This window comes from Salmo salar, chromosome 05, assembly GCF_965601325.2.
Source record: "Salmo salar chromosome 05, fSalSal1, whole genome shotgun sequence".
Taxonomy (NCBI): Eukaryota; Metazoa; Chordata; class Actinopteri; order Salmoniformes; family Salmonidae; genus Salmo; species Salmo salar.
Window position 1 is genome coordinate 48,583,357 of NC_138295.1, and position 22,093 is coordinate 48,605,449.

The 22,093-nt window shown below is 43.2% G+C and overlaps 1 protein-coding gene across 1 annotated transcript in view; it reads left to right on the forward strand.

The window, feature by feature from the left end:
- The window catches only part of LOC145850518 (receptor-type tyrosine-protein phosphatase U), a 28,080-nt gene extending 16,563 nt beyond the window's left edge, over positions 1 to 11,517 (forward strand). Inside the window, exons 5-6 of the mRNA XM_082974925.1 lie at positions 3,734 to 3,869; positions 6,551 to 11,517. Of these exons, the coding sequence (XP_082831051.1) occupies positions 3,734 to 3,869; positions 6,551 to 6,619 (205 nt within the window). The 3' untranslated portion in view covers positions 6,620 to 11,517. The remainder of the gene's footprint in view (positions 1 to 3,733; positions 3,870 to 6,550) is intronic.
- Positions 11,518 to 22,093: the final 10,576 nt, after the last annotated feature.

Consider the following 22,093-nt stretch of genomic DNA (forward strand, 5'->3'; position numbering starts at 1 on the left):
ATTAGTGTCTGTTTGGTGAAATCAGTGTCTTCCTCAATCTGTACAACCATGTTTTTCTAAAATCCTAGAAAAATCGATGTATAACAGAATCTCAACATTGTATTCTATATGAGCAGCAATATGGTTTTTGTGAAAACTACTCCACAGATATGGCTCTTTTGCAACTTGTGGATCAAATCTTTACAGCCCTGAACAGAAATGTATACGCTCTTGGTATCTTTTTGGTTTTGACATGGTTGATCATGAAATACTACTTTCTAAATTGCATTGTTACGGTTTTCATGATTATACACTACTTGACCAAAAGTATGTGGACACCTGCTCGCCGAACATCTCATTCCAAAATCGCCGGCATTAATATGGAGTTGGTCCTCCCTTTGCAGCTATAACAGCCTCCACTCTTCTGGTAAGGCTTTCCACTAGATGTTGGAACATTGCTGCGGGGACTTGCTTCCATTCAGCCACAGCATTAGTGAGGTCGGGCACTGATGTTTGGCGATTAGGCCTGGCTCGCAGTCGGCGTTCCAATTCATCCCAAAGGTGTTCGATTGGGTTGAGGTCAGGGCTCTGTGCAGGCCAGTCAAGTTCTTCCACACCGATCAAAAACAAATGTCTTTATGGACCTCGCTTTGTGCACGGGGGCACTGTCATGCTGAAACAGGAAAGGGCCTTCTCCAAACTGTTGCCACAAAGTTGGAAGCACAAAATGAAGCTCCCAATGAACAGTTATTGTGCTGACGTTGCTTCCAGAGACAGTTTGGAACTCAGTAGTGAGTGTTGCAACCAAGGATAGATGATTTTTACACAGCCCCATTCTGAGAGCTTGTGTGGCCTACCATTTCGCGGCTGAGCCATTGTTACTCCTAGAAGTTTCCACTTCACAATAACACCACTTACAGTTGACCAGGGCAGCTCTAGCAGGACAGACATTTGACAAACTTACTTCTTGGAAAGGTGGCATCATTTGATAGTGAAACGTTGAAAGTCACTGAGCTCTTCCGTAAACCCATTCTACGGCCAATGTTTGTCTATGGATTTTATACACCTGTCAGCAACAGGTGTATAAAATAGCCAAATCCACTAATTTGAAGGGGTGTCCACATACCTTTATTTATATTTATTTATATATATATATATATATATATATATATATATATATATATATATATATATATATATATATATATAGTGCAAATATAATTGGATATATAGTTATGTTTATGCAAACTGCTCTGCATCTACCAGGGCGAAGATACCCTGTGGTGTGCCACAGGGTTCGATAATTGGAATTTTGTTATTCCTAATCTATATCAATGCCCTTGCTGCTGTGTCTTCTACTGTGCTTCCCATTTTCTTTGCTGATGATACTAATTTGATTTTATCACAATTTTTATTCACTAATTAATAAAGCCAACTCAGTCATGGCCAAATCTTCTGAACAAATTAGCTTTAAATGTAAAAAAAAATCCTACTTTATTGTATTCACTAGTAAGAATAAGAAATATGTAACAGAAAAAAGATCCATCATCTCAATTGGTGGGAATGAAATGGAAGAAGTCATTTCCAGAGTTTTAATTGATGAAAAGTTACCCTGGAAAGATCATATTACATTTTTTTGCAGCAAAGTGATGAAAGATTAATGGTTTGGTTCATCAGGCTTGCTTCCAAACTCTATACAATAGCTTAATTTAACCATATCTCATTTACTGTAATATTGCCTGGGCCAGTACTGTACATATGCTTCCTACCTAGACAAAGTACTCATCATACAAAAAGACTAGCCACCTCCTCTGATTACCTACAGCGGGGGAAAAAAGTATTTGATCCCCTGCTGATTTTGTACGTTTGCCCACTTACAAAGAAATTATCAGTCTATAATTTTAATGGTAGGTTTATATGAACAGTGAGAGACAGAATAACAACAAAAAAATCCAGAAAAACGCATGTCAAAAATGTTATAAATTGATTTGCATTTTAATGAGGGAAATAAGTATTTGACCCCCTCTCAATCAGAAAGATTTCTGGCTCCCAGGTGTCTTTAATAGAGGTAACGAGCTGAGGAATGCTGCCTATGACCCCAAGAACACCATCTCCACCGTCAAACATGGAGGTGGAAACATTATGCTTTGGGGGTGTTTTTCTGCTAAGGGGACAGGACAACTTTACCGCATCAGTTGACGGGGCCATGTACTGTCAAATCTTGGGTGAGAACCTCCTTCCCTCAGCCAGGGCATTGAAAATGGGTCGTGTATGGGTATTCCAGCATGACAATGACCCAAAACACACAGCCAAGGCAACAAAGGAGTAGCTCAAGAAGAAGCACATTAAGGTCCATACTCTGGGGTCAGCCTGATGAACCAAACTACTCAGTAATCTCCTCCAAATAGCCTAACTCTCACATGCACACATATTTTGGAACTTACAATATGTATTGTATATAGTTTTTTTGTAGTGTGGTTTTCATATAAGCCTTTGTGCTTCCAACCACACCTGCACCCCATTAAATATAATATATATATGTATGGTTGTTTTCTTTGGTGCAAAAAAAATGTAAAATAACTAAACCCTTTTGATATTGCCAACCACTTTTTAATAACATTTTTGTTGACTAGATTAGCTAACTTTGGCATGACATGCAAAGAACAATATGAGTTCATATTCATACATAATGGACCAAATAATGAAACACAAGCAATGTAGCTTTGAATTCCGCAAAGTGACCTGAAAAAATTATTGCTATCTATAAATAAGGATAAACCACCTGGAACCGACAACCTGGATGGTAAATTACAGAGGTTGGTAGCGGAATACATTGCGACTCCTATTTGCCACATCTTCAATCTAAGCCTAGAAGACAGTGTGCCCTCAGGTCTGGATGGAGGCAAAGGTCATTCCACTGCCCAAAAAATAGCAAAGCACCCTTTAATGGTTCAAACAGCAAACCAATCAGCTTGTTAACGGTGCTTAGCTATCTTTTGGAAGAAATCATGTTCGACCGAATACAATGTTATTTTAGATGTTTTTTTACAGACTATGCTTATGGGGGAGGACTCTCAACATGCCTCCTACCTACACTGACACAAATGACTGCTTATTGACTGTAACATTATAATAATGTGATTGTGGGAGCTGTTTTGTTAGACTTCTGTGCAGGTTTTGATATCACTGTTCATAACATATTGTTGAAAGAATGTAGGTGTTATGGATTAACATCCTCTGATTTATCATGGATGGACAGTTACCTGTCCAATAGAACACAGAGGCTTTCCTTTAATGGAAGCCTCTCTAATGCAAATTCGGTTGAGCAGGGTGCACGACAGGGCAGTTGGCTTGGACCATTGTTGTTTTCAGTGTTTACTAATGACCTTCCACTGACCTTGAATAAAGCCTGTGTGTCAATGTACGTTGACGACTCAACAGTATACAGTGTCTTTGGAAAGTATTCAGACCCATTGACTTTTCCACATTTTGTTACGTTGTAGCCTTATTCTAAAATGTATTAAATCGTTTTTTTCCCTCATCAATCTACACACAATACTCCATAATGACAAAGCAAAAACATGTTTTTAGAAATTGTTGCTAATTTAATAATACTGTTCAACTGAAATATCACATTTACATAACTATTCAGACAGTTTACTCAGTACTTTGTTGAAGCACATTTGGCAGCGATTACAGCATCGAGTCTTCTTGGGTATGACGCTACAAGTTTGGCCTCCTCCCTGTCTTATAGGAACGGCGGTGGGCGCAGTGGGACATTCTGTGCCAGCACCATCCTGCTGGAGATGATCCAGTACCAGAACATGGTGGACATCTTCTACTCCATCAAGACGCTCCGCAACTCCAAACCCAACATGGTGGAGTCACTGGTAGGTGGAGTGGAGCTGACCAGCTGCAATTTAGCTTTGGAGTATTTTAGCGAGGAATTCCATCCCGGGTTAAGCGCACATAAATGGAACATAATTCCCTTTTTATGCGCTTTTCTCTCTATGTGTATTCTGACCTTGAATTTAAGCATGAAAATAGCATGCTATTCACCCACTATTCGTTTGAGGTGGAGCTCGAATAAGCTCAAGGTGGAGCTCGAATGGCAGAGGTGTGTCTACAGATACTGTATTATGACCTTGACTTAATTCCATAACATTTCCACCACATTTACACGTGAGGAAACCATTACTAAGGTCTAGCGAACCAACCAGTTCCAAGTGGAAAAATAATCTATTACATTTTTTCACCATGGAAATAACACCATTCTCCATGCAGTGTAATTTACAATTTGATAAGATCAATTTATAAGAGCTAGGTAAATGAGTAATCCGTTTGGATAAGGTGATTGTAAATATAAATACACTTATTTTAGATCTATTTACCTTATGATCGCCAGAGACAAATGTGAAACCAGTCATATGGCAGCAAACTGAAGCATGTCAACATATCAACTTTCCCAGAGTAAAGTTTATGAAATGCTGTGCTATTATGCAGAATTTAAATTGTACGTATGGCCTTTTAACTTGCAGGGCACTCTCGAATATCATAATGATTGGCTACCCCGACTTTCTCTGTCTCCCATTTCTATCATATTAAATATCAGTATCCACTGTCAGTAGGCCTAAAACCACACATATTCAGCGACCAATAAAATGTTATTTGATTTGCTGTTAGTTCCCTTCAGTTGATATAGCCTATGTTATTATTCAGTTTAATTACATTGTTTTGTTTACTTTCATTTACTTCCTTTGTAAACGCTTCATTGCCGTTCAGTTGTTGCTGAGGATCATTACTAACAGTTGATAATATAAAATAAGACATGTAGGCTAATTTAATCATTATGAACTAGAGCGCATGGCGCAATACTTGACCATGTCATCACACAGTTCCATGGTTAATGCAGGCAATAGACAATGATATTCTCCCTATTTTAATTATATGTACACTAATCTTCCAACATTACCATAGGTTGAAGAACTGAATGTGGCAATTTTCAGAATGAATCAAACCACTTTTCTTTCTTTCGTGCGTAAAGTCTCTCCAAACCTGGTTTTATAATTCATAAATACTTTCCGAAACCTAAATAATGTACAAGATCAGAGTATTTTTTTATCTACCAGTTGATGCTGAAATGGAGACGAATATGCATGTATTTAGAGGGCATTCTTTCATTGATCCCTCATATTCTGAACCCGTTCATTCAATGTTTTAAAAAAAAATCACCTTTATTTAACCAGGTATGTTAGTTGAGAACAAGTTCTCATTTACAACTGCGACCTGACCAAGATAAAGCAAAGCAGTTCGACACATACAACAACACAGAGTTACACATGGAATAAACAAACAGAAGTCAAAAATACAAGTAGAAAAAGTCTATATACAGTGTTTGCAAATGAGGTAAGGGAGGTAGGCAATAAAATAGGCCATAGTGGCGAAGTAATTACGATACAGCAATTAAACACTGGTGTGATAGATGTGCAGAAGATGAATGTGCAAGTAATGTATTCTAGTCTGTCGACAAAATTCTAACTATACTGAACAAAAATATAAACGCAACATGTAAAGTGTATGTTCCATAGGCATAAATTCCATATTTCTCTCAAATGTTGTGCACAAATTTGTTTACATTCCTGTTAGTGAGCATTTCTCCTTTGCCAAGATAATCCATCCACCTGACAGGTGTGGCATATCAAGAATCTGATTAAACAGCATGATCATTACACAGATGCATCTTGTGCTGGGGACAATAAAGGGCCACTCGAAAATGTGGTGTTTTGTCACACAACACAGATGTCAAGTTTTGAGGGAGCATGCAATTGGCATGCTGACTGCAGGAATGTCAACCAGAGCTGTTGCAAGAGAATTTAATGTTAATTTCTGTACCATTAGTTTTAGAGAATTTGACAGTACGTCCAACCGGCCTCATAACCGCAGACCATGTGTAACCTGGCTCCCATGTGGGTGGGCCTATGCCCATCCATGGCTGCGCCCCTGCCCAGTCATGTGAAATCCATAGATTAAGGTCCCAGGAATTTATTGAAATGTACTGATTTCCTTATATGAGCTATAACTCAGTAAAACCATTGAAATTGTTGCATGTTGTGTTTTATATATATATTTTGTACAGTATTAAAGGAGCACCATATTTAACGGGATGACTTAAGATACAATAAATGTACTAAAAACCCTATTGAATGAAAATTCGCCGAGAAAATCTGTTGGCTCAGCAAGTGGGAGGGTTTTCAGCAATTGAATTACATTTATTCAGAATACGCAAGGTAGCCAAACCTGCAGAGCTCGTTAGGTGACCGAAAAAGGTAAGTCTGAATACCAAATACTGAGAGGTGTGTGTGGGAAAGGCATGCTTAAGAAAGGCCTAAATTGCGAAGTCGGGATCGGGCCTAAGATGAAATTGAATTTCAATTCAAGACTTAAAAAGTTATCTTTTATTGATATTTTTCAATTTTTCAGTTACTGAGTTTAAATGGATTTGACCCTTACCCTACATATCACTACCATTGTTGATCTATGTAACTAATGCATGTATGTGTGTTTTCTGCAGGACCAATACCGATTCTGCTACGACCTTATCCTGGAGTACTTGGACTGCATAGAAGATAGCACGAGATAGCAATGTTCTGTAGCTAGTGCATCTCGTGGGCTTTGACTGCTGACTGGGTTACATACCCTGTGACCCCCTCAACATTTACTTTATTATTTGGATTAATGGGCCTAAGCTGTTGTGAAGGACAACAATAGAAAAAAAAGGGGGAAGTGCTCCTCACTTTTAACCCTTTAATGTAACAGCTGTGGTTTCCTCCATTTTATTGTTGATGTTGTTGTTGTCATTTATGATACTTTCAGCTTCATTTTTGTGCGTTTTTGGTCTTTGCCTCTGAACTGGAGTTCTTTTGTGCTAAATGTTTCTGTGGCGTCAACGATGGAGAAACATGAGAGAGTACCTGTGGAGAGGTTACCCTGCCTTTCATCATTTTTCTTCAAACATGGATGGCCCGGGCAGTTTTTTGTCTTGTTGATGAGAGTTCGGAGCTAAAAACAGAATTTGACTCTACATGGAAGTGTTCCGGTCTCTCCAAGAGCCACAGCAAATGCAGTCTACTGTGGTGAATACAAGATATCTCTACCACAAACTGCCTTACCGTCCTCTAACACTGGGGAAGATATAGTACAACTCAATGGAATGATTTCAATGGGCTACATGAACAACAGTGCTTTGCGTAATACATTTTCCAATTTGGCAGTGCTATGATAAATAGATGAGTCATCGAGACATAGGAGGATGAAGTACAATTTTATGTGTTTGCCACTTTGTGATGGGCCAACCTGGTATGTCATAAGACTGATCCAATGCTTATCAAATGGGATGCCTTAATTTAATCGTGTCAATCCCACAGACTGACTTGAATCCTGTCTTCACTTTGTTCTACTCCTTCATGTGCAGTGCATTCTGTTACACCCTTATTCTAAAATGGATGACATACTTTTTTCCCTCATCAATACCCTATAATAACAGAGCAAAAACAGTTTTTATTTTTTTTTATTTGCAAATGTATAAAAAACCGCTGGAAACACCTTATTTACATAAGTATTCAGACCCTTTTCTATGAGACTCAAAATTGAGTTCAGGTGCATCCTGTTTCCATTGATCATCCTTGGGATGTCTCTACAACTTCATTGGAGTCCACCTGTGGTAAATTCAATTGATTGGACATGATTTCGAAAGGCACACACCTGTCTATATAAGGTCCCACAATTGACAGTGCATGTCAGAGCAAAAACTAAGTCGTGAGGTCAAAGGAATTGTCCGTAGAGCTCTGATACAGGATTGTGTCTGCAGGACAGATCTGGGGAAGGGTACCAAAGAATGTCTGCAGCATTGAAGTTCACCAAGAACACAGTAGCCTCCATCATTCTTAAATGTAAGAAGTTTGGAACCATCAGGACTCTTCCTAGGGCCTGCCGCTCGGCCAAACTGCGCCAACGGGGGAGAAAGGCCTTGGTCAGGGAGGTGACCAAGAACCCGATGGTTACTCTGACAGAGCTCCAGAGTTCCTCTGGGGAGATGGGTGAACCTTCCAGAAGGACAACATTTCTGCAGCACTCCACCAATCAGCCACTCCTCAGTAAAAGGCACATGAAAGCCCGCTTGGAGTTTGCCAAAAGGCACCTAAAGACTCTCACACCATGAGAAACAAGATTCTCTCGTCTGATGAAACCAAGATTTAAGTCTTTGGCCTGAATGCTAACCGTAACGTCTGGAGGTAACCTGGCACCATCCCTACGGTGAATGAACCATGGTGGTGGCAGCATCATGCTGTGGGGATGTTTTTCAGTGGCAGGAACTGTTAGACTAGTCAGGATAGAGGGAAAGATGAACGGAGCAAAGTACAGAGATTCTTGATGAAAACCTGCTCCAGAGTGTTCAGGACCTCAAACTGGGGTGAAGGTTTACCATCCAACAGGATAACAACCGTAACCACACAGCCAAAACAGCGCAGGAGTGGCTTTGGGACAAGTCTCTGAATGTCCTTGAGTGGCCCAGCCAGAGCCCGGACTTGAACTTGATCGAACATCTCTGGAGAGACCTGAAAATAGCTCTGCTGCGATGCTCCCCATCTAACCTGACAGAGCTTGAGAGGCTCTGCAGAGAAGAATGGGAGAAACTCCCCAAATACAGGTGTGCCTAGCTTGTGGCTTCATACACAAGAAGACTCAAGGCTGTAATCGCTGCGAAAGGTGCTTCAACAAAGTACTGAGTAAAGGGTCTGAATATTTATGTAAATGTGATATTTCAGTGTTTCATTTGTAATACATTTACAAACATTTCTAAAAACCTGTTTTTGCTTTGACATTATGGTGTATTGTGTGTAGATTGATGAGGGGGAAAAAACTATTTAATCCCCTTTAGAATAAGGCTGTAATGTAACACAATGTGGAAAAAGTCAAGGGGTCTAAATACTTTCCGAATGCACTGTATTTGTAAAACCACTGTTCTAAATGTGGATGTGTGCAATACTACCCCTTATGGGGTAGTCCTGAAAGAAGTGCAGTGGTACAGATAGATTTAAGAGGCTGAGTCATTAGAGAAAGATGCATAAGACATGTAGTAAAGAGTTAAAACTGCCACTTTATCTGTGACCACTTGTCTATATGAGCAGTCCTTGTAGGACATCTGTGTTCTCTATCATTTGATGTGGTTTGACTCCCAGATAGGAATCCCTAAAAGGAATACAATTGAAGAGATACTCAAATATATTTCAATATGGGCCTCCCGGGAAGCGCAGTGGTCTAAGGCACTGCATCGCAGTGCTAGCTGTGCCACCAGAGATTCTGGGTTCGAGTCCAGGCTCTGTCGCAGCCGGCCGTGACCGGGAGGCCCATGGGGCGGTGCACAATTGGCCCAGCATCGTCCAGGTTAGGGAGGGTTTGGTCAAGAAGCAGTGCGGCTTGTTTGGGTTGTGTTTCGGAGGACGCATGGTTCTCGACCTTCGCCTCTCCCGAGTCCGTACGGGAGTTGCAGCGATGAGACAAGACTGTAACTACTACCAATTGGATACCATGAAATTGGGGGTAATAAAAATACATTTCAATATAAATTGGACCCAAGTTTCATAAATATGCTCTTATTTTTTTGTGCACCGTAGGGTATATTTACATATCTGCCATGTTAGTCAAGTAGATAAGTACTATACGGTGTGTGCACATCTAATTTGTCCAATATGTTTTACTGTGCTGGGGACTCCATTGATGTTCACACCATGCTCAGTAGTTAGAGTTAAACAAACAGGGGGAGTGGAAAACCTGGTTTTACCCAACCATGACCTTGTTCCACAATACAGACTGGTGTAGCTAATCCATTAGACCCTCTGTATGAAAATACACAGCTCGTATATGCATGTTGGAATGTGTAGCCTATTATATGATCTGTGCTGACAGCTAAGACAGACCCAGTCCCTGCTGGTTCTTAAATCCACGGTCTGGTCAAAGCACCAGGATGGAGGAAGTGGAGAAAGAGACAGTATTCCAGACCCAAACAGGGTCTTAAAAATCTGACAGATGTGCATCTTTTTCATGCAAAACTGGAAGAGGAAAATGGTGAGGCTTGCTAATGCAGCACTTCCTGGGTTGTGTTGGGCACTTCATGTGCAAAAGGCAACATTGCTCATCTTTGGAATCCCTAGACTCCAAAAGTTAGTGCCAGGACACTTATTTGAGGTTTGAGAGTATACGTGTACATATAGATGTATATTTATTGTGTGTTCTGTGACTAATTATCTGTTTGCCCACAGTAAAGATGTACAGTAAGTGACCACAAAGCTGAATGTACTGTACATGACCATCATTCTAGCCCTGTCTATACCTGGTTATAACTTGCATCTTTTGTCCTGATCTTGTCTACATTCTGATTGTGCCCACATTTTTTGACAGGTGTAGATGATCAAAAGACACATTGCGAATCAGATCATCCTGCCCACCTCAGGTGGTAGTCAGACATGATCTATCTGTAACAGAGAAACCATTTAAAATCATAATTATTCCTCCCTCTAAAATATTTGACAGCTGGCACTATTGACTGATTACATAAATAAATATTATTTTGAAGGAATAGCTGTGAATAATTTGCATAAAGGAAGGGACCTGGAAATCTGGTCACAATGCAGACTCAGTGGATGGATAACAGACGCATGTTATTTGATTTCTGCATTGTTGGGGTTAGAGCTTGCAAGAAATGCAATGCGTAGACACATTTCTGGAAGTGTGGGTACAATCCGAATGTAGACAAGGACAAAGGACCTATTTTACCACCAGGTATAAACGGGGCATCTGAGTTTAATGCCATCGGATTATTTGCCACATTTTGGCACCGATCTTGGACGTTTTTCTCTGAGTGCCATTCCAAAGCCCTTCCATCTAAAAAGCACGCCTCTGACCATCATCAACGCATGTGTGAATCCAAATGTTCTGCTTCTTCAAATCAGTTTGCCTTTTGCTTCCACTTCAAAGACATTCTCATTGACATTCAAATTTCCGTTACTTGGCGCTCTATTCAATCTGTAAAGCTGAAGTATTACAGATTCTGCCGTAGAAATGTAAAGGTAATTCCTGATTGTGCTGACCTATGCAGTATTTACCGTGTTATGCAGTCTCCGCTAAAGCAGGAACATTACCTATAAACTTAAATCACGCTGTAAAGCTGAACTTACTGTGTATTTCCACATAGCTGTCAGTGTGAACTGAATGCAATTTACTTTTTCAAAGCTCTCATGATGCTTTCGCAATGACAGTAATTGCTTGAGTGGGCCGCCCCCATTAGTTCCTTCTTGAGTGTTTCTGTATGATATTGGAACAAGACTACTGTGTTTCTGACCATGTATTTGTGGGGCAAGGTGTGTATGTAAAAAGAGAGAGAGGGAGGCAAAGGAAAGGAAATATATTTGGGGGGTGGGAGCAGGTTTTTGTTCTGAAGAATAACAACCATCAATAATAAAAATGTATTGGGACAAAGGGCTACTTGTATCTTTGTGGTAAATGTTTCCCATCATATGGTTTGATTGATTGAAACCAGTCGTGTAAAGACAAATGATGATGTCATTCACTGCGCTGTATAGCTAGTACCTACTGTCCACTCAGCTCCAATGGCAAAGCATCTGTCTGGAGTTCTTATGATCTCATGTCCTCCTCTCTGAAATGTACAGCACTGAAAATAATCTGTGGTTTTATTAAGGTCTCGTCAGCAGGAATGGAGAGAGCTGATAGCTGGAGAATGACTTCCTGTCTGTCTGTAGGGCCTTGACCCACTGTGGTTACTCCATACAGATGTGGTCTGTTAGCATCAGTGGCCCTGGATCAGATGACATCCGTTCTCTCTCCCTTTCAAATGTTTTCTCTCTTCCCATATTTTTCCCAATAAGTATCCCGTCTCCTTGTCATATCATTCTTCTCACTCTGAGTGTCCTCAACTCTCCCTCTCTCTTTTCCCCCTCTCCTCTCTCCTCTGTTGGTACTCTCCTCACGGTTGGTAAGGTATCTAGACCGCAAACTTCCTCCCTCAGTGTGGGCTATAGTGAATAATTCAGTGGGCCTGCAAAGTGATCCTGTGTTTAAGCAGAGTGACAAGCCAGATTAATTAGAGGACAAGACCCAGCTCCCTTGTTGAATTGGGGGACAACCCATGGCTACGTAGACTCATCGAATGTGATGTTATTTTATGTTCACTTAACTTTAAACTCCATTCTTCCATGTTCGAATAACCGTACTTGCGTTCCAAATAGTAGGCATTTTGGGTATGCAAATTTTTGTTTTGTTTTATATTATGTGAAATTTCAACAATTTGTATGCTTTGAATGTGAGGATGTCATACTCATTTCAGCTTTTCATCTAGTAAAATTCGCTACACACCATTGAGGAAGAGAATTGTCTTTCGAGACCAATGTGTTTTTGACGTGATAATCAGCTGAGGGGACGCGCTGTACCAACATGAACGAATGGCGGGAATCAACGTAATTGCGCATTAGATGAAGCGTTGTCAGTAGGATGAGCCTAGTATGCTGATATTTGTTGCTTACTGCTGCTTATTCTCTTCCCCTTCTATTCCTTCCTCTCCTACACATGTTGTGGATCTGTAAATGCAGATAAGCTCTGACAGTCAGCAGCTGCTGTGTTGAGGAGAGAGAAGGAGAGCTGCTGCTCTAGATGCACTGCGTCCCATTTGTTACCAAAGACAGCTCTGGCACTCGGTTAGTTGATGAAAGATGGTGTGAAACTCCTGGAGATTTCTGCAGCATGCTGTGCTTCAAAGTGCACAACGGTGTCAGTTTAACAGCGAAACATTTATCTCCGAAAGACTCAACTTAAAAAATGCTAATAAAACACCAAAAGTCTCCAAGGGAGATACAGTGATTGCTTTGGAGGTTGACCTTGCCCAAACTTCAGTGGGAAAACAAACAGAAGAGTATTTGCATTCTGGGTTGCCACCAGGGAGGAGAATTACACAGCTATACACAGGCCATCACATCCACATGTTGTGTGATTGCTGGGCACAATGTCCCACACCAGCAATCACAATGTGAAGCAATGGGGGAAAATGTTTGTCCCCTGGGTTCAGTAATGTATGCTGTTACACCACACACATACACACGTCCAGCTGTTGTCTTGTCCCACCCTCTCTGTGGTATTCATCTTGTTGGATGTGTACAGAGCAGGAGGGTCTGGTGGCTGCAGCAGGTCTTAGCTCAGTAGAGCGATGTGGGGATGGAGGTGTGGGCCACTGTCTGACTGCCTTGTTCCCTCACTGGTTTACAGCTACATTCCGTTTGACTGGATCCCTTATATTACCTGGTGTGTTCTCAGCTCAATGGAAGTCACTGTGCATACACTGTATGCAGAGCTTCAGACTGTTCCAGTCCAGCACCCAGGGGCAATCAGGCCTGAAAACGTGATTCAGTGGATGCATGGCTGACTACCTCCCAGACCTCTTTTTATCACGCTTACCCTTTACCTTCCGCCATCTCCCTCCCAATCCTGTGGAGACTTGGCTAACTGACTGACTGATTATCTGAGCTCCTGGATATCTTTGTTACCTCTTTTATTTGGGGGCCAAGAACCTCAGGCGCTGCAGCCCCTTTGTACGGGGGACCAGTACGGGAAAAAATGTATGAAATGTATGCACTCACTATTGTAAGTTGCTCTGGATAAGAGCGTCTGCTAAATGACTCAAATGTAAATGTATTTATTGGCCTCGTTTATTATTTCTCATTTGTATTGATTTACAAGGTCTCACAAGAAAACCTTTAATGGTAACATAATGAGGGAGATAATGCCCATATATTCAGCCATGTTATTTTTCACAGAGGATACTGTCCTGTCATTAGTACAGTTACAGAAGTTTATATACACCTTAGACAAATACATTTAAACTCAGTTTTTCACAATTCCTAACATTTAATCCTAGTAAAAATTCCCTGTCTTAGGTCAGTTAGCATCACCAATTTATTTTAAGAATGTGAAATGTCAGAATAATAGTATTGAGAATGATTGATTTATTTCAGCTTTTATTTCTTTCATCACTTTCCCAGTGGGTAAGAAGTTTACATACATTCAATTAGTATTTGGTAACATTGCCTTTAAATTGTTTAACTTAGGTCAAACGTTTTGGGTAGCCTTCTACAAGCTTCCCACAATAAGTTGGGTGAATTTTGGCCCATTCCTCCTGACAGAGCTGGTGTAACTGAGTCAGGTTTGTAGGCCTCCTTGCTCGCACACGCTTTTTCAGTTCTGCCCACAAATGTTCTATAGTATTGAGGTCAGGGCTTTGTAATGGCCACTCCAATACCTTGACTTTGATGTTCTTACGCCATTTTGCCACAACTTTGGAAGTATGCTTGGGGTCATTGTCCATTTGGAAGACCCATTTGCAACCAAGCTTTAACTTCCTGACTGATGTCTTGAGATGTTGCTTCAATATATGCACATAATATTCCTCCCTCATGATGCCATCTATTTTGTGAAGTGCACCAGTCCCTCCTGCAGCAAAGCGCCCCCACAACATGATGCTGCCACCCCCGTGCTTCATGGTTAGGATGGTGTTCTTCGGCTTGCAAGCGTTCCCTTGTTCCTCCAAACATAACGATGGTCATTATGGCCAAACAGTTCTATTTTTGTTTCATCAGACCAGTGGACATTTCTCCAAAAAGTATGATCTTTGTCCCCATGTGCATTTGCAAACCGTAGTCTGGCTTTTTTAAGGCAGTTTTGGAGCAGTGGCTTCTTCCTTGCTGAGCGGCCTTTCAGGTTATGTCGATATAGGACTCGTTTTACGGTGGAAATAGATACTTTTGTACCTGTTTCCTCCAGCATCTTAATAAGGTCCTTTGCTGTTGTTTTGGGATTGATTTGCCCTTCTCGCACCAAAGTACATTCGTCTCTAGGAGACAGAGCACGTCTCCTTCCTGAGCGGTATGACGGCTGTGTGGTCCCATGGTGTTTATACTTGCGTACTATTGTTTGTACAGATGAACGTGATACCTTCGGGCGTTTGGAAATTTCTCCCAAGGAGGAACCAGACTTGTGGAGGTCTACAATTCTTCTCTGAGGTCTTGGCTGATTTCTTTTGATTTTCCCATGATGTCAAGCAAAGAGGCACTGAGTTTGAAGGTAGGCCTTGAAATACATCCACAGGTACACCTCCAATTGACTCAAATGATGTCTATTAGCCTATCAGAAGCTTCTAAAGCCATGATGTCATTTTTTGGAATTTTCCAAGCTGATTAAAGGCACAGTCAACTTAGTGAATGTAAACGTCTGACCCACTGGAATTGTGATACAGTGAATTATAAGTGAAATAATCTGCCTACAAACAATTGTTGGAAAAATTACTTGTCGGGCACAAAGTAGATGTCCTAACCGACTTGCCCAAAGCTATAGTTTGTTAACAAGAAATTTGTGGAGTGGTTGAAAAACGAGTTTTAATGATTCCAACCGAAGTGTACATAAACTTCTGACTTCAACTTTATAGACATGTTGAGCCTTGGATTTGCTTGGAGAGAGCTTGTACATTTTCGGGTCTGTGGTGTCTACATTCTGTATACTTCTGGCCCTTCTTTGGACACTGTGTTAACAACCCTCCAGACGAGCTTCAATGCCATACAACTCTCCTTCTGTGGCCTCCAACTGCTCTTAAATACAAGTAAAACTAAATGCATGCTCTTCAACCGATCGCTGCCTGCACCTGCCCGCACGTCCAGCATCACTACTCTGGACGATTCTGACTTAGAATATGTGGACACCTACAAATACCTAGGTGTCTGGTTAGACTGAAAGCTCTCCTTCCAGACTCACATCAAACATCTCCAATCCAAAGTTAAATCTAGAATTGGCTTCCTATTTCGCAACAAAGCATCCTTCACTCATGCTGCCAAACACCCTCGTAAAACTGACCATCCTACCGATCCTCGACTTCGGCAATGTCATTTACAAAATAGCCTCCAATACACTACTCAATAAACTGGATGCAGTGTATCACAGTGCCATCCGTTTTGTCACCAAAGCCCCATACACTACCCACCACTGCGACCTGTACGCTCTCGTTGGCTGGCCCTCGCTTCATACTCGTCTCCAAACCCACTGGCTCCAGGTCATCTACAAGACCCTGCTAGGTAAAGTCCCCCCTTATCTCAGCTCACTGGTCACCATAGCAGCCCCCACCTCTTGCACGCGCTCCAGCAGGTATATCTCTCTGGTCACCCCCAAAAGCCAATTCCTCCTTTGGCCGTCTCTCCTTCCAGTTCTCTGCTGCCAATGACTGGAATGAACTACAAAAATCTCTGAAACTGGAAACACTTATCTCCCTCACTAGCTTTAAGCACCAGCTGTCAGAACAGCTCACAGATCACTGCACCTGTGCATAGCCCATCTATAATTTAGCACAAACAACTCCCTCTTCCCCTACTGTATTCATTTATTTATTTATTCTGCTCCTTTGCACCCCATTATTTATATTTCTACTTTGCACTTTCTTCCACTACAAATCTACCATTCCAGTGTTTTACTTGCTATTTTGTATTTACTTTGCCACCATGGCCTTTTTTGCCTTTACCTCCCTTATCTCACCTCATTTGCTCACATTGTATATAGACTTTTTTTTCTACTGTATTATTGACTGTATGTTTGTTTTACTCCATGTGTAACTCTGTGTTGTTGTATGTGTCAAACTGCTTTGCTTTATCTTGGCCAGGTCGCAATTGCCTACCTGGTTAAATAAAGCTGAAATAAAAAATAAATTAAATAAAACATGAGCTATTTGTAGGCTGCTCAATAAAGCATCTTAGTGCTGCCATACATTTGAAAGATGGGCCTTATCAAAAGGTTGCCTCTTTTGAGGGACAGACAGGCATAATTTGATTTATCTTTGGTTTTATTTGGAGAAGAATATGAGGCCACCGGTCATGCCCTGATCTGTTCCACCTGTCCTTGTGATTGTCTCCACCCCCTCCAGGTGTCGCTTATTTTCCCCAGTATATTTATCCCTGTGTTTCCTGTCACTCTGTGCCAGTTTGTCTTGTCTGTTGAAGTCAACCACTGTGTTTTTCCTTTGCTCCTGCTTTTTCTATTCTCTTTTGCTAGTCCTCCCGGTTTTGACCCTTGCCTGTTTCTGGACTCTGTAACCGCCTGCCTGACCTCGAGCCTGCCTGCCACATTGTACTTCCTGGACTCTGAACAGGTTTTTACCATTTGCCTGTCCCTGCAGGGAGCCACCATTGGGAGGCATGAGGAGCTACTACAGGACCTTCTTCGTTTCCTTTGGACATGTCGGGAAGGGCGCTGTCCTGGGCTACGGCAGTTTGGGAGCAACAATCAGACATTTGTTGTCATCTGGAGGATTTCATGGCAGAGGTGAGGAAGGTGTTAAATTCTCCGGTATCCAGGAGAGAGGCGGCCTGAAAACTTATTGAATTACGTCAAGACTCTCGTAGTGTGGCAGACTATGCTGTTGACTTTCGCACGTTGGCCACCGAGATTGCCTGGAATCCAGAGTCCCTTTTTGATACTTTCCTTCAGGGACTATCTGAGATGATAAAGGATGAGCTAGCTGCTCGGGAATTACCGGTGGACCTTGATTCCCTCATCGCCCTCACCATTAGAATTGATGGATGGCTAAGGGAACGTAGGAGTGAGAGGAGGTCTGGCCTGGGTCACACTCGTTCATCCGCAGTGGCTCGCTCAAGTTCCCGAAAGCTATTTTTCCAAGAGGATCTGAAGCCACCCAAGTTTCCTCGAGAATCATCAATGACGGGTGAGTCTGATACACCAGAACCTATGCAACCTGGAAGAGCTAGGTTATCGCCTAGGGAACGTTCCCACAGGCTAAGCTCCAATTTGTTGTCTGTATTGTGGAGCTGTGGAGACCTGAAGCCTTAGTAGGTACAAGCACTCTGGTGAGACTGACTGGGAATCCTCTAAGTCCCATTTCCCAAACTCCTTTTTATGTGACCTTGCTGTGGGGAGACCAGTCTAAGTCTCTCCGGGTGCTTATTGACTCTGGGGCAGATGACAGTTTCATGGACGCTACCCTGGTATCAGAACTAAGTATCCCTACTCAACTCCTCTCTGTTCCCATGGATGCCAGGGCACTGGATGGCCGCTCCATTGGTAAAGTCATGCACAGCCCAGTTTTCGTTAATTAATATGCAGGTATCTGGAAACCACAGTGAGTCAATTCAGCTCCTCCTCATTGATACTCCCACAAACCTGTTGTTTTGGATTTTTGTTGGCTCCTAAAACACAAACCAGATATTGATTGGACTACGGGTTCCATTCTGGGTTGGAGCTGATGTTTCCATTCACGCTGCCTAATGGCAGCACAGCCAAATCTGAAACGTCTGTCTCCAGGATTAAGTACGGCCTCGGATCTTTCTGCCGTGCCCGCAGAGTATCACGACCTCCTGGAGGTTTTCAGCAAGGCTCATGCTACCTCCCTGCTTCCAATTTGTCCTTACGATTGTACTATTGACCTCCTTCCGGGGACCAAACCGCCTCGAGGTCGGCTATATTCCCTGTCCGGTCCTGAGACCAAGGCCATGGAGGAGTACATCGAGGACTCACTGGCTGTTGGGAGCATTCGCCCTTCCGCCTCTCTCGCCGGTGCAGGATTATTCTTTGTGGGGAAGAAGGTCAATACCCTGCGTCCAAGTATCGACTACTGGGGCCTGAATTACATCACGGTTAAAAAACATTACCCGCTACCACTCATCGCCTTGGCTTTCAAGCCGCTCCAGAGGGCTACTATTTTCTCAAAGTTGGACCTTTGGAACACCTACCATCTGGTGTGGATGTGGGAAGGAGATGAGTGGGACAGCCTTCAACACGGCTAGCGGAACTATGACTAACTGGTGATGCCATTCGGACTGACCAATGCTCCTGCGGTGTTCCAGGCCCTGTTTAACGATGTTCTCTGCGACATGTTGAACCAGTTTGTGTTTGTCTAACATGACGACATCCTCATCTTTTCCCGCTCAGCTTAAGAACATGTTCTCCACATCTAACAAGTCCTCCAGTGTCTCCCGGAGAACCAGCTTTTTGTTAAAGCAGAAAAATGCAAATTCCATCGCTCCACCATCTCCTTCCTAGGATACATCATCGCTGCAGGCAATGTGTAGCTGGATCCTGGAAAGGTGAGGGCAGTGGTGGATTGGCCTCAACCCACTTCCAGAGTGCAGCTGCAACACTTCCTGTGGGTTGCCAATTTCTATCGCCATTTTATCTGGGGTTACAGCACCCTAGCTTCCCCCCTTTTAGCACTCACCTCTCCCAAGGTCCCGTTCGCGTGGTCTCCAGCCGCTGACCGGGCGTTTCTGGATCTAAAGCATTTATTCACTACAGCTCCCATATTAATCTATCCGGATCCGTCCCGTCAGATCGTGGTGGCGGTCGATGCCTCGGACTTCGGAAGTGCGGGGCAGTCCTGTCCCAGCGTTCTGCCCAAGACCAAAAGCTGCATCCCTGCACCTTCTTTTGCCATCGTCTTAACGCCACAGAGGAATTACTATGTGGGAAATCGAGAACTACTCACAGTGAAGATGGCGTTGGAGGAATGGAGGCACTGGTTAGAGGGGGCAGAACACCCATTCATTGTGTGGACTGATCACAAGAAGCTGCAATATCTCCGCACCGCCAAGAAACTCAACTCCAGGCAAGCTTGATGGGCCCTTCTATTCACTCGGTTCAACTTTACCATCTTTTACAGCCCGGGGTCCAAGAAGGTTAAGCCAGATGAGCTTTCATGCCACTATTGCCCCGCTGCTACATCCTCGGACACTAAGACCATCCTCCCTAACTCGTGTCTTGCGGCTGCACTCATCTGAGGTATCGAGAACCAGTTCCGTGAGGTTGTCTGCAAAGGGCCCGGCTAACCGGATGTTTGTCCCAGACACTGCACATTCCCTGATCCTGGAATGGGCTCATTCCTACAGACTTGTCTGCGACAACGTTTTTGGTGGCCCACCATGGTTCCTGATGTGTCTCCGCGTTCGTCACCGCCTGCACAGTGTGTACTCAGAATAAGATTATGTGGCAAGCTCCGGCTGGCCTCCAACTACTTTCTGTCCGTCATCGACCCTGGTCTCATATATCCCTGGACTTTGTCACTGGTCTTCCTCTATAAAGATTGCAACAGCACTATCCTTACGGTGGTGGATAGGTTTTCCAAAGCTGCCCATTTCATTAACCTCAGCCAAGGAGACGGCGCAGCTCATGGTGCAGCACGTCTTCCGGATCCAGTGGACATGGTCTCCGTCCGCGATCCTCAGGTCTCGTCCCGGTTCTGGAAGGCGTTCTGCACAGTCATTGGGTCGTTGGCCAGCCTGTCCTCCGGGTTTCACCCTCAGTCTAACGGCCAGTTGGAGCAAGCCAATCAGGACCTGGAGACGACTCTTTGTTGCCTCATCTCCACCAACCCCACCACCTGGAGCCAGCAACTCGTGTGGGTGGAATATGCCAGCAACACCCTTCCCTGCTCGGCCACTGGTCTCTCACCTTTCGAGTGTTCAATGGGATATCAACCCCTGCTCTTCCCTGAGCAAGAGGTCAGCATACCCTCGGCCCAGATGTTCGTCCGTCGCTGTACCTGGAAGAGAGCCCGGTCCGCTCTTCTCTAGACCACTTCAAGATATCGTCTCGGGTAGAGGGTATGGCTGTCCACTCGGGATCTGCCCCTCTGGGAGGAGTCCCTCAAACTTTCCCCCCGTTTTATTGGCCCTTTCTCCATCTCTAAGATTCTTAGCCCCTTTGCAGTTCATCTTCTGTTGTCCCGCACCCTCCGTATATATCCCACTTTTCATGTGTCTAGGATTACACCTCTGTCTCACAACCCTTTATCTCCTGTTTCAAATGACCCAACTACACTGATGTTCAATTGATTTGTCCTGTAAAGAGTTGGAAATTACCAGTAGTACTCAAGTCAAAGATGGCCCATGGAAGTGGGGTCTCTCTCTCTTTTTCACCCTCTCTCCCCCATTCCTTCCTTTCTCTCCCTCCTGTAGCTATGGAAGACTGATGCAGTGTGGAGAGGACAGGAGGACAGAGCTGCTAATGCTGTAAAACAACACATTTCACCCCAATTCGGTGTGTGTGACACTAAAAAATCTATTTTTTTATAACAAATCTGAAATATTACATTTACATAGGTATTCAGATTACAGCCTCGATTCTTCTTGTGTATGAAGCTACAAGCTTGGCACACCTGGACATTCAGAGACTTGTCCCGAAGCCACTCCTGCGTTGTCTTGGATGTGTGCTTAGGGTTGTTGTCCTGTTGCAAGGTGAACCTTCGCCCCAGTCTGAGGTCCTGAGTACTCTGGAACAGGTTTTCATCAAGGATCTCCCTGTACTTTTCTCCCTTCATCTTTCCCTCGATCTTGACCAGTCTCCCAGTCCCTGCTGCTGAAAAATATCCACACAGCATGATGTTGCCACCACCGTGCATCACCGTAGCGATGGTATTGGCCAGGTGATGAGTGGTGCCTGGCATTCAAGCCAAATAGTTCAATCTTGGTTTCATCAGACCAGAGAATCTTGTTTCTCATGGTGTGAGAGTCCTTTAGGTGCCTTTTGGCAAACTGTCTATTGTTTTCAACTGAGGAGTGGCTTCAGTCTGGCTTGATTGGTGGAGTGCTGCAGAGATAGTTGTGCTTCTGGAAGGTTCTCCCATTCCACAGAGGAGCTCTAGAGCTCAGTCAGTGACCATTGGGTTCTTTGTCACCTCCCTGACCAAGGCCCTTCTCCCCCAATTGCTCAGTTTGGCCAGGCGGCCAGCTCTAGGAAGAGTCTTGGTGGTTCCAAATTTCTTCCATTTAAGAATGATGGAGGGCACAGTGTTCTTGGGGACCTTCAATGCTGCAGACATTTTTTGGTACCCTTCCCCAGATTTGTACCTTGACAGAGCTCGGAGCTGTACAGATAATTCCTTTGGCCTCATGGCTTAGTTTTTGCTCTGACATGCACTGTCAACTGTGGGACCTTATATAGACAGGTGTGTGCCTTTCCAAATCATGTGTATTCAATTGAATTTACCACAGGTGTACTCCAATCA